General features: G+C 38.9%; 1 protein-coding gene across 1 annotated transcript in view; it reads right to left on the bottom strand.

Moving 5' to 3' along the window:
• L3MBTL4 (L3MBTL histone methyl-lysine binding protein 4) overlaps nucleotides 1-14214 on the bottom strand; it is a 469197-nt gene that overhangs the window by 113204 nt on the left and 341779 nt on the right. The window contains 2 exon segments of the mRNA XM_070514531.1: nucleotides 3253-3325; nucleotides 3327-3419. Coding sequence (XP_070370632.1) covers nucleotides 3253-3325; nucleotides 3327-3419 — 166 coding nt within the window.

Raw genomic sequence — 14214 nt, 5'->3', positions numbered from 1 at the left:
GTTGAAATGAGTGAGGGCTTTGGAGTCAGGCAGTTCTGGACTCAAAGCCAGCGCTTCTGCTGATTACCTGTGTGATGTCGGACGGTTTGCCGCATCTCTCTCAACAGTCAGATGCCTACTTTATAAAATCAGAATAAGGATACTTACCACGCGTGGGGCTGTGTGAGGAGGAAATAAAGTTGACAAGGTGATATGCTTAAATTGTTTAGCACAGCACTTTGCAGCCCAAAGTAAATGTGTGATATTAATATTAGTTATTTTATTGATATTTCTGGTATCACTATTTTAATTCACTAAAGCAGGAAGGTCATGTGCCTCCATTTAATGCACCACGAATATATTAGTCCTCACTCTATAGCACAAAGAAAAAGAAAATATACACTTTTTCAGAAATGTTGACCTATGGTGAATCTGACTCTTTGAAGTTGTATCACTATGTAATCTTACTGCTATGAAGGTAAATCTTATAAATATCCAGTGGTATATAATCCATTCAAATTTAAACTTGATCCTCTACTAAGAAAACATGAATATATATAGACTATTTCCACTGCTGAGTCGTGGGTATTTAAAGTTTCCTAATAATAACTCCATCTCCAAAGGAAAGTTTACTCCACTTCCAAAGATTAACAAGAGAACAGACTTTTTAAAAATAAATGCAAAACTGGGATGCAGTTAAGAAAAAGACAAAATTCCCTAAATTTCTGAACAGCATCGAATTGATTCTGGAAGAACGTCAAGAGTCAATTTTATATTTTGCACTTGGATTGCAACAAGTCCAGAGATTCTGAGGGGACAAGTATTGGGTGCAGAAGAAATGACAGAAGGCCTGTCCAGAGTCCAGCGATGGAAGGAGGACTGGAGGCCACTGGAAATTATGACTCTAATTCTCACTAATTTAACCCCAATGCCTATGCTTAGACATGAGCCAAGTAAAAATTATTTCTCTCCAACATGTAGAAAAGAGACGGAATTTAAATATTCTCCTCCGCCTGTATCTGACATCTTGTGATTTTAAGAGCAAAGATTTGGGTTACAGGAAAGGCGGCCACAGGAAATTACCACAAGTAAACTGTGAGGAGGTTAAAATATAGTTTATCTGCTCATAATTAGCCTACTTATTGCTTGTTGATTTCCTCGTTCTCTTTGTTTCTTCATGCTGGAATTCTAGACCACGAACAGGATGTCAGAGAGATGGGGCAGAATCAAAGTGGGGACGCTGTCAATGCTGTTCATCCCCGCACTGTCGTGAGGATTGGCCAACAAAAAGCGGACAGGGGTTGGAGTACAAGGATAGCTTTGGTCTTGAGATTTGAAAGGAAAAAAAGGCTTAAGAATTCAAGATGTTTACCATATGACTCCCCATCTCCCCCCAGCTACCGACACGCTTCTGGGCACACATGAAGTAGGAGTTGACAGAATACGGTTGTGTGTGATCTTTTGCCCGATTATCAGCATTCTCCACTTGCCTTTCTTTCTGTAGTAGTTACGCTTACCTAGTATATTTCAGTGCCAACCCCTTCAAAATGGTAAAGTGCATCATATACTGAAAAGAGGGATTCCTAAGAGGACTTCGAGATAGGGAAGCCACATACCTGTGCTGCAAAGAAAGCCTTGCTAACCTCTCTCAGAGGTTTTTTTCAAAGCAGTTCAAAGACCTGTTTAGTCTCGTTGACTTTTGACATTAATGGTGAATGTCTAAAATGTTTACAAGAAGGCTGACTGAGTTTTTATTTGAGAAAAAAGATAGGATAGGACAAAAAGAATAAGGGCAAATGGATGTACTCATGTCTATAATTCTAAAACAAATAAACACTGTCCCTTGGAAAACAGCTTAAAAAAAAGAAAAAGAAAAAATTCTCCCTCAACTACGAAATGGAAAGGATGCTCAAGCTCTCAACTACTTCAAGCTGTAAACAGTGTGGGTGTGAAAAGCAGTAAGAACAGCTAGACCCTGTGAAGTTTCAAGAAGAGGAGTGGCTGTCTAGCAAATAATAAAAATGCAAGATACAGATACAGAAATAGAGAGGCACGCATACCCACAGGGAACAGACCATGCCACAGAGGAGAGCTAATCCGTACAGTCGCGTGCATAGCGATTAAAATCACAAGAAGCTATTTAACAGAAATGAGATGTCACCCAAATGCTCTATAACAACGTTTGCATGAAACAAGAACAAAATCCACAATCCAGGATATAAAATCCACGTGAAAAGTGCGTCCTCTGAGCCATGCCTCTCAGTGAACAGTCTCCCCTCGGGGCTGCAGGTGTAAAGGGGCAGAGAGTAGTTCCCAGGGAAACTGCTCCTCCCTGAGAGGCGTGCACGTCTTCCTGTTACACATGCTGAGTGGAAAGAGCACAGCTCTGGAGGCTTGGAAGAAACAGCAGCCCCTCAAGCAGGAGTTTCTTCAAATCTCACTCAGAGAGGGTCCAGCATCCCACAAGGGCTGGAACACGAGGGCGCCTGCCTGCAGCAGCGTCTGAAACACACCCACTTCTCGCTTCTCTGTCTCGCCTTTTTGGCTCCATCTCTGTCTGGTCTCCAATTATTTACTTGGTGTTAGATTTTCCTATGTTTATAATTTCCAGCATGGAAAATGGGGCTCTTTTTTTTCCAAAAAGAAAAGATAGTTATTTAGATTATTTCCTCAATTAGATTAAAGATAGCAAATAGGGTCACATCTGTAGCTCCTTAGAAAGTGATTACATGTAAACAAAAATTTAAAACTGATACTTAAAATATAAGTTTACATTTAGGAACAAAAGGCTGATGTGTTACCAATAAATCAAAATGGAACTATTCAGAGTAAGAAGAAATTGTATCTGAAATACATTTAGATTAAAGATAACAAAGACAAGTAACAGGCAAGAGAGGAAACTCCAACATGATTGACTGGATACATATGCGCAGCCATCCGTGAAAGTATTCCAGAGAATAAAGACGTTTTCAAGATAAAAGGGAATCTTATAGACTTTTACAGATGGGATATGCTTTCTATTGCTTATGAATAATATGCATATTTAGAAAGAGGTAAATTCAAATTTTTGAAAATGAAGTAATAAAAAATACTTTTTAAATGAAGATCAAAGCTTAAATGAATTCTATGAGCAAGTGAACATCATAATATCCAGAAAGAAAAAGAATTCTTTCAAGGACATATAAGGAACTATTCCTGTTAACAAATTTGTCCTGTCACTCTTCTACATGGCTTACTCTCTGGCTCACATTGTCAGAAACGTCCTTACCTGGACTGACTGTTCACCTTTCCATGTTTTCCACTGAAGTTCAAAGCACAGAGGTCGTTGGATTTTGAATGTGAAGACTAATTGCAGATTTGCCTGTGTTTGTTGTCTCAGATGATCATGAAGAGCTGCCTCCTTTTTCAAGTTCACGTCTGAATACGGGCAGCCAGAAGCACTGGTTTGTATAAAAACGAGAGCACAGTCATCAGTTTATAGTGATAAATCAGGAATCCACTGTCACTGGAACAGCCTATGTCTAATATTTAAAAGTGGAATAGAGCCTTTCTTCTTTTGCTGAATACACTCAAATAAGTTTCTTTTCATTGTCCTTGGAGCAAATCTCAGGTTCTGGATCGTAGACTCTGGTTAGCAGAGTATGACAGGCAGAGTCAGCAACACATCTGGTTTTTACAATTTTGGAAACAAAAATCTAAGACTAACATAAAAATGTGCTTCCAATGGAGCAATGAAAATGTCCTATAAACACTGGACTCAAAATTTGTGTACTCCAATATTTATGCCCTGATTTGACTGCCTATATCACAAAATACTATGGGTAACTAAAAATATTTACCGGTATCAGAGAAAATTATGCCTTTATTTCTTAGTATTCATGTATCCAGAAATGCTGTATCTGGATTTTTGCTTAATCCTCTTCAAACTTGCTAAGGAGTTTTGTGTTTGAAGGTAAAGGGGCACTTGCATGCGGAAGAGTAGAGACACAGTCAAAGCTAAATCCTGAATCCTGGATGTTGTCAGACGGAACGGCACGCTTGGGAGGAGGGACCCGCTGGGACAAAGAATTGGTTCTTAGTTCTAGAGGCTGATCAGGTTTCTGGTAGATTTCTGTGCCTACATCCCTGTCTCCAAAGGGGCCTCAAAGGATTGCTGCTGCTAGGAATGAGGCACCACTGTCATGGAAAACACAGGCAAGACAGGAGGTCACCTGCAGACAAGACAACCCTGGGGGAGATATTTCATGCCCCAGCTTCGGTTTCTCTCCAGTGAAACTGAAAAATCAGATGCAACTCATAAGGGTTGTTGTGACCATGAGAATTCACACACACCCCCTCATTAAACGGTAGCTGTGATCTTTATCAGTGTTAACATCATCTACATCCAGGGGAGCATATAACCAAATGCATCAATATCTAAGCAGCTGGTTCTGTTTCAGGAATTCACTTCCTAATACTATAAATGTGCTGATGCATGGTGTGTAATAAATTCTTTCTGAATACATGAAAGTTTTCTTTTGTTATTTTAAAGGTCATAATAAATCAGGGACCAATGCAGTTTTCCCTCTATTTTAAAGTACATTGAGTTTTCAGGGAAGGCCTACAAGCAATCTAACCTCAGAGGGACTTTAGTACCACCCAATAGCCAGAGTGGATCTTCTGGAATTCAGGATGGAGTGGTTAGGGTAACACCAGCCTAGCCCAACATGCCAGGCTGAGTCTGCCCCGGCATCCTGGCCGATGAGCAGCCTGGCTGCAGACAGGAGTGCCACTTTACATGCATCTTCTGTAATTTATAATAATTGGCATTGACTTATTGGTTCATTCAGTTATTGATTCAATAACCCGTTGACTATCTGCTACATGCTAGGCACTTTAGGGACTATAAACTTAATGAAGAAATTAAGACATATACACCAATAAATACAATTTACAATAAGAACAAAAATGCTACCTCTGAGTGTATATTATAGGTCCATTACAATACACTGTGTTTTACATATTTTATTACTTAAATTTATTACTAAATACCAGTAAAGATGGTATTAATGTATTTATTTTACAGGTAAGAAAATAGGCTCCTACAGGATAAGCAACTTTCCCAAAGTTGCGTGGCACTTTCTTGGGAGGCCCCAAACACATCATTTAATTGTTAGCACCAATCGGGTGGGCAGAGTGGGACCAGGCTATTAACACCATCAAAAAGAAAAAAAATCAAGGAAATGGTGGGATAATTCTTGTGCACAGAGAAGCTGAGGCAGAGATTGAAAGCAGTACTTGGTTTGCCACGGTTATGTCTAGGGGCAAATAGGTCAGCATATGCTAGAGTCCTGTGCGAGGAAGGAAGATGTGATAAAGTACTCTTTCCAATAACAATGGAGCAGGAGGGATCTGTTTAAGCTACAGCACACGAGATCTCAGGGGAGATTTTAGAAAGAATTTTCTGCAGATAAAAGTTGAAAGGCGTTAGGCTAACCTAAGGGAGGGGAAATGTTTATTTCAAGCACAGCTGAGTCTCCATTAAGATACTGTTACTCAGCAGCTCTGCTCTCCGTGTAACGCATGCTCCCAATTTGAGCTTTTAAAATGATCATTACGGTCATGAATTTTCTTCACTTCCTATCATCACCCTACATGATTCGTGCTGCTTGGAACCAATGCCCTCTCTTCCTCAGGCTTATCTGTCCAGCACTGTTGACAGCCCCCAAAGACTCTCTTGCTCAGTACTCGCTTAAGTTGAGAAAACTTTGTTTCCGTCAGTCCTCATTCATAAATCAGTCCCTTTAGTCAGTTAGTCATTCACCTATTCCCTAATTTCAGTCCAGCTCTTCTTTGTCCCTCTGGTACTAAGGTTGGCAAAACTAAATGGAATTCCTCAGAGCGTCACTAGAATGGATATTTCTAGATTCTGCGAGGCAAGACGTATGAGAATGTATCTCCAGATTATATAGATCAGAGTATAGTGTGAGGTTCAGACATATTTTGCAGAAAATGCTGGTTAAGAACTAGACAATGATGGAGAACACAAGAAAGTATCAAAGGAGTAGGGATGAGGGGTTTCACATCTAATTGTCTGCACCATCTTCAGCCTGGGTTCTGCTGTGAACAAGTTTCTGTATTGTAACTCTGCTCACTTGTGTCCACTGCAGAGAAATATTTATGCTAAAGAGACGGTGTCCCAAACTTTGGCCTGCCTTCCTGAAACACATACCCTTACTCGTGTGTGTGTGTGTGTGTGTGTGTGTGTGTGAGTGTTTAAGAGCATGCATGGCTCTGCATAAATCTACATACATAGGAAAAAACTGATGGTCCTAGGTATGATAAAATCATTTGTCTTACTTTTGATTTAGCCAAATAGCGAGGAAAAATTGTTCTCAAGACATAGTCTTTTTAGAAAATTGCTGACATAAGCTGAAATTTGTAAGCCTTAAAGCTCTGTTGGTCAAGGTCAAAGGTTAGTTTCTGACCCATGGGGAAGTAGTCTAATCAAATTTCAGCTCAGCATGGACGGTGACAAGCGAGCGCAGCACTGGGCTGAGTGGGGCTGAGCAGCAGCGCGACACGCGCTTCAACGGCGGGGCACACCATTCCCCATCCCTCTCGACTTCAGTCTGTGTCTCTTGTTTGCAGGAAAAGAAGAAAGAGTCAGCAGGAACTGTTAGGTTGACCCATATGAAACTGCAGTTTTAACGAGTCAGAGACAGTTGAATATTGGGAATTGCATATGGTTCAACAGAAAAACTAATAAAATATGTCAGCAGCAGCAAGGCAGATGAATAGAAAGTAAAGGCTAAGTAACAAAAAGCTGCTGGACAGCTGCAGACAAACTTTTCAAAGAGATTTCTTGACAGATCTAAAACTGAGATCCTAGTAGTCTCCTTACTTCAGAAATAGAAGGAAACATAAAAATGACTGCAATTAAAATAATAGTTTTACTTTTCAGAACATTTGTTTAATGTTTAACACCTGTGGATAAACGGAAAAACAAAAGTAAACTGTATCCATATATATTTTTCGTCCATAAGAAAATGGTCCTGCGCTCCATCTAACAGCAGCGTCCTCGACTCCTCGTCAAGTGGTAACGAGCCAGGGGCTGGAGGCAGCAGTGCCGAGCGGCGGGTGCTGAGTCACTGCCTTTTTGTCAGGCCCAGGAGGTTCCCGGGACTCCGAGCTTTCTGTTCCTTCTTTTCACGGCAGGGTACCCGATTCCACGGGTTGGTGCAGTTTCCCCATCTTCCAGGACCAATCCTGATCTGAGGCCAGAGGGAAGTCACTAAACTCAGTCGTTCATTCTGAAGTCCTAGGGTCCAAACCCGAAGTAATACCCATTTCCAGTATCTGGGCCCCTGCTTTGTTCATGTGTCTGGGCCGCCTCCTGGGCTCTGGGTCCTCTGACCGAGCCTCCGCCTTGGTCCTTATCCCTCAATGCCTCATCTGCTGCCATGACTAGAACTCGGGGCCCTCCTGGGGTGGAAGCCCTACATTCCTACCTTGTTCTTGCTGGCCCCTCCTCATGACAAGACCTCTGCCTCCTAATCTCAACCTAGAAAGTGGTCCGTTTCCCAGATACCACCTGGCCAGTCTTCTTTGTACTTCTCCTCCTGAATTATTTCCTGTTACGGTGCTTTGCTAAATGCTTGGGTTCCCCACCTTCATTATGGATCCTTCCCATCTGGCTCCAACTCCAAGATTCCGGATGATGACTGCTGGTTTCCAAACCCTGGACACCAGGTTCTGCTCATCCAACCACATCATCACCTTGTATCAGGAATTTGTTGGTTTTCTCATACCTGAGCAGTGAATTTGGTTCCTGCTTCTCTCTGACTACACTGTTCTGCTGAAAATAATGGGCCATGCTCTGTCAAATCCTGGGAGATGGACAGTTCGGACCATGAGGTTACAACTAAGCTGTCACAACTCACCTAATGGTGGCTTCCTAACCAGTGTGCAACCACACTCTCAGGGGAGCCAGGAGGGGCCTGGGCACCAGAGCCCCAGATCAGCTCTTGCAGCCTTAAACAGCTTCTTCTAGTCTCTAAATGCCCTCTCATTCCCAAGTACTAATCATCATTTTCTCTCTGTCTCATGACATGAAAAAGGTCGGGAAGCATTACAAATTTAAGCAAAATGGCTAAGATGAAATAGCTCCTGTGTGCCGTACTTAAAAACATACATTAAAAAAACAGAGGTCAGTACTATTTCAGAAAAAGTGTCAAGACACTGATGACCTTTCTCCTGATCCTGAGAAGCGAAGTCGCCCAAAATAGGCCACGAGCTGCAGCAAGGAGTCCTGATCTAGGAAAACGCTCTCCGGTCGCCCAGAAATCAGAGATATAGTTAGACTTTAAAGAGTTCTGCCTTAATGCAACCAACTCACCCTTCGATGAGGCCTATTGTATTTTATATTTTAGTGTCAATTATTTTACTAGCCTACTGTATTCTTTTCCTTCTAAGACCTGGATGAGACAACATAGAAGAATCCTGTCTGAACTGGGAGGACACATTCTAAGTCTTTCCATCTATCTTCAAAAGACAAAGAACTACTTGTTGGAGTGAGTGGAGGCATCTTATGTGGGAGCATTCGTGGATCGGACTGTCTGAGGAGTCTGCCTCCCAGAACCACAGGCAGCGAGGCAGCGTGGCACAGCTGCCACTGTCAGAGCAGGAGAGGGGCTGAGACCTGGCAGGCAGGGCCAGCAAGGAGATGGGAGGAATGAGATACACAAACACTGCCAGCCTTGCAGGCTGGGCTCTGATGGCCACGAGACCCCCCTCCTGGGGACGGATGCCACATCATCCCTGTCACTTAAGAAGAGTGCACCAGCCCTCCACGCTGTTGTTGAAAACTTGTAATACTCTCTACAGAAACTTTTAAAAACTAACATACGACTGAAATTCTTGCTGATTTTACCTCTATGAGTATTAAGAGCAAGTACAAATGATACATGCTGGAATGGAGACCAGGAAGGAAGTATCATAGTTTCTAAAATCTCTGAGGATATAACATAATTTTTATTATACTCTTCTCAAACATAGTGATGGGCAAAACTCAGCTGGCACATAGATTCTAGGGTCTCAGGGTCGATTTTCTTCAAATTCTGGTGGCTTTAAAATGAGTTTACCCAAGATACATTATGGGTAAATTTTGTCCGATTCTAACTTTTTTCCATAAAATAGCCGATACCTTCACTTAATTGTTATTAAAAATACTAGAAATTTAATGCATGCAGTAAGAAAAAAGTATAAATATTAAAAACAAGAGTTTTATAAGTAGAATTAAAGGAATTCAAAGAGTTGGGTGAAATAAATTTGGGTCTAAAAATACATTTTTGCTGGAGTAATTCAGCCTATGATATCATCCTAGACATTATGAACTCCCTAAAATGGCCAATTAGGCAGTTGGAAGAGAATTACAACTCAAATTAAGCATTGTAGTCAGTTTCGTATAGTGGTGAAAAACATAGATTTAAGAATCATAGATTCATAGATAGTGGTGAAAAACATAGATTTAAGAAAACACTGCATTAAAGCTACTAGTACCATAACCTTGGGCAAGTTACTCAACCACTCTGTTTTTCATTTCTCATCTATAAAATGATGATAATATAGGGATTTTTGTGAAACTAAATGAGATAATCCATGCAAGGTGCTGGTACAGTGACTAGGACAAATTAAATGATCATTAGTTTTTAATTTTTAAAAGCCCTATTCTGATACAAAATATAATACTAATGATTCCTTTTATTGTGGTTATTGTATTTTTCAGTTCTAAAATTCCTATTTGGTTCTTCTTTTTTAAAAAACGATTTTATTGAGGTATGACTGACATTAAAAAGCAGTACATATCTAATGTATACAACTTGATGAGTTTGGGGATAGGCATATACCTGTAAAACCATCACTACCATCAAGGCCATAAATATATCCATCACCTCTCAAAGTTTCCTCTCACCCCTTTTATTATTATTATTTATTTTTTAGTGGTAAGATCTACCCTCTTAGCAAATTTTAACTTTACAATACAATATTGTTAGCTATAGGCACTATGCTATATAATAGATCTCAAGAATTTACTTTGCCTAATTGAAACGTTGTACCTGTTAACCATCACCTCCCCATTTTCACCATTCTACTCTCTGCTTTCATAAGTCTGACTATTTTAGATTCCATATATAAGAGATATTATTTGTCTTTCTGTATCTGGTTCATTTCACTTAGCATAATGACCTCCAGGTCTATCCACATGATCATAAATGGCTGGATTTCCTTTTATGGGTGAATAATATTCTATTGTCCATACATAATATATATGTGTATATGCACACACACCCCCCACATTTTCTCTCTCCATTCATCCATGGATAGACATTTAGGTTGTTTCCATATCTTGGTGATTGTGAATAATGCTGCAATGAACATGGGAGTGCAGATATCTCTTCAAGAGCCTGCTTTCAATTCCTTTGGATACACACCCAGAGTGGGATTGCTGGATCACCTGGTGGTTCCATTTTTAATTTTTTGAGGAACCTCTATACTATTGTCTATAGTGGCTGTACCATTTTGCATTTCCATCAACAGTGCGCAAGGGTTCCTTTTTCTCCACACCCTTGCCAACATTTATTATCATTTGTTTTATTTTATAATAGCCATCCTAACAGATGTGATATCTCATTGTGGTTTTGATTTGCATTTCCCTGATGATTAGTGACATTGAACATGTTTTCTTTTATCTGTTGGCCATTTGTATGTCTTCTTCTGAAAAATGTCTATTCAGGTCCTTTGCCCGTTTTCTAACACAGCTATTTTTTTTTTTTTTGTAATTGAGTTGAATGAGCTCCTTATATATTTTGGATATTAACTCCTTATAAGATATATGGTTTGCAAGTGTTTCCTCGCATCCCATAGGTTGCCCTTTCATTTCGTTGGTTGTTTCCTTTGCTGTGCGGAAGCTTTTTAGTTTGATGTAATCTCACTTATTTATGTTTGCTATTGTTGCCTGTTTTAGGTATCATATTCAAAAACTCATTGCCAAGACCAATGTCAAGGAGATTTTTCCATATGTTTTCTTCTAGAAGTTTTATAGTTTCAGGTCTTAAGTTTAAGTCTTTAATTTATTTTGAATTGATTTTTGTGTACGGTGTAAGATAATAGTCCAGTTTCATTCCTCTGCATGTGGATATCCAGTTTTCCCAACACCATTTATTAAAGAGACTATCCCTTCCCCATTGTGTGTTCTTGGCTCTCTTGCCAAAGATTGTTGACCATAAACATGTGTGTTTATTTCTGGGCTCTATTCTGTTCCATTGGTCTATATGCCCATGCCATACTGTTTTGATTACTATAGTTTTGTAGTATAATTTGAAATCATGAAATGTGATACCTCCAGCTTTATCATTATTATTATTATCATTGTGTGTGTGTGTATGTGTGTAAGGAAGATTGTCGCTGAGCTAACATCTATGCCAATCTTCCTCTATTTTATGTGGGATGCCACCACAGCATGGCTTGATGAGTGGTGTTAGGTTTCAACCCAGGATCCGAACCTGTGAACCCTGGGCTGCTGAAGCAGAGCACGTGAACTTAACCACTACCACATGGGGCTGGCCCCTCCAGCTTTATTATTTTTCTTCAAGTCTGCTTTGGCTATTCAAAGTCTTTTTCAGTTCCATAGGAATTTTACGATTGTTTTTTCTATGTCTCGAAAAATGACATTGGAAGTTTGATAGGGATTGTTTTAAATTTGTAGATAGTTTAGGGTAGTATGAACATTTTAACAATACTAATGCTTAATAGATGAACATGGGATAGCTTCCATTTATTTGTGTCTCCTTTAATTTCTTTAATCGGTGTTTTACAGTTTTCAGTGTACAGATCTTTTACCTCCTTGGTTAAATTTATTCCTAAGTATTTCATTCTTTTTGATGCTATTATAAATAACTTGTTTTTCTTAATTTCTTTTTCAGATAGCTCACGTTAGAAACACAACTGATTTCTGCATATTAATTTCCTATCTATCTATTAATTTTCTATTTGAAAATTTGCTGAATTCTTTTATTAGTTCTAAGAGTTTTTTGGTGTCGTCTTTAGGGTTTTCTCTATATAAGATCATGTCATCTGTAAACAGACATAATTTTACTTCTTCCTTTCTGATTTGGATGCCTTTTATTTCTTTTTTCTTGCCTAATTACTCTGGGTAAACTTAAGAGAAGTGGCAAGAGTGGGCACACTTGTCTTATTTCTCATCTTAGAGGAAAAGCTTTCAGCTTTTCACAATTGAGTATGATGTTAGCTGTGGCCTTGCCATGTATGGTTTTATTATGTTGAGGTACATTCCTTTTATACCTAACTTGTTGAGAGTTTGTTTATCATGAAAGGATGTTGAATTTTGCTAACTGCTTTCTCTGCATCTATTATGATCATATGATTTTATCCCTCGTTATGTTAATGTGATGTATTACAATGATTGATTTGCATATGTTAAACCCTCTTAGCACCCCAAGGATAAATCCCACTTGATCACAGTATATGATCCTTCGATGAACTATTGAATTTGGTTTGCTAGTATTTTGTTGAGAATTTTTGCTTCTATCTTCATCAAAGAAATTGGCCTATAAATTTCTTTTCTTATGGTGTCCTTGTTTGGTTCTGGCATCAGGGTAATGCCGGCCTTGTAAAATGAGTCTGGAAGTATTCCCTCCTCTTTAATTTTTTGAAGAGTTTGAAAAGGATTGACCTTAATTCTTTAAATGTTCAGTAGAATTCACCAGTGATGCCGTGTGGTCCAGGGATTTTCTTGATTGGGAGGTTTTTGATTACTGATTCAATCTCCTTATTCATTATTGGTCTATTTAGATTTTCTATTTCTTCATGATTCAGTCTTGGTAGGTTGTATGTTTCTAGGAATACATTCATATCTTCCAGGTTATATAGTTTTTTGGCATATAATTGTTCATACTTTGACATACTTTGGAGATATTGCAGGTTCAGTTCCAGACCACTGCAAGAAAGCGAATATTGTAACAAAGTGAGTCGCACAAATTTTTTGGTTTCCCAGTACATGTAAAAGTTATGTGTACACTATACTGTAGTCTAATAAGTGTGCAATAGCATTACGTCTAAAGATCAAAATATGCGAACCATCACCTGAGCTTTCAGTAGGTTGTTGCCTTTTCCCTGGTGGAGGATCTTAAAAAACGCAGTATTGGGAAAGTGCAGCAAAGTGAGGCACAGTAGAATGAAGTCTGCCCATGGCCTCATACCTCCTTTGTATTCCTGCCATTTCAGCTGTAATGTCTCCTCTTTCATTTACAATTTTTTATTTGAGTCTGCTTTTTCGTTAGTCTAGCTAAAGTTATGTCAATTTTATCTTTTCAAAAAGACATTCTTAATTTTATTGATCTTTTCTATTGTCTTTCTAGTCTACTTCATTTATTTCTACTCTAATCTTTATTACTTCCTTCCGTCTACTAATTTTGGTCTTATTATTGTTCTTCTTTTCCTAGTTCTTTAAGGTACAATGTTAGGTTGTCTATTTGAGACCTTCATTTTTTTTCTTATTGTAAGGGTTCATTGATAGAAAGTTTCTTCTTAGAACTCTGTTCACTGTATCCCAAAGTTTGATACGTTGTGTTCAATTTTGTTTTCTCAAGATTTTTTAAATATTCCTTTTGATTTCTTCTTTGACCTACTGGGTGTTCTGGAATGTGTTAATTTCCAGGTATTTGTGAATTTTCCAATTTCCCTCTTGTTATTGATTTCTAGTTTCATACCATTGTGGTTGGAAAAGATACTTGATATGATTTCACTCTTATTAAATTTGTTAAGACTTGTTTTGTGATCTGACATGTGATTCATCCTAGACAATGTTCCAAGTATGCTTGAGAAGAGTTTGTCTTCTGCTCCTGTTGGATGCAAAGTTATTTATGGGTGTTAGGTCCGTTTGGTCTATGGTATAGTTCAATCCACTGTTTCCTTATTGATTTTCTGTCTGGATGATCCATCCATTTTGGAAGGTGGGGTATTGAAGTCCTCTGCTGTTATTGTATTGCTATCTATTGCACTCTTCAGTTCTGTTAATATTTGCTTTAGATATTTAGGTTCTCTGATTTGGCTACATATACACTTATAATTGCTATAGCCTCTTAGTGACCTGGCTCCTTTATCATTGTACAATGCCCTTCTTTGTCCCTTGTGACAGTTTTTGACTTAAAATCTACTTCATCTGACATAAGTCTA

The sequence above is a fragment of the Equus asinus genome, chromosome 7, assembly GCF_041296235.1.
Source record: "Equus asinus isolate D_3611 breed Donkey chromosome 7, EquAss-T2T_v2, whole genome shotgun sequence".
Classification (NCBI taxonomy): Eukaryota; Metazoa; Chordata; class Mammalia; order Perissodactyla; family Equidae; genus Equus; species Equus asinus.
Note: the sequence above shows the minus strand (reverse complement) of the source record. Positions and strands in the feature narration are given on the sequence as shown.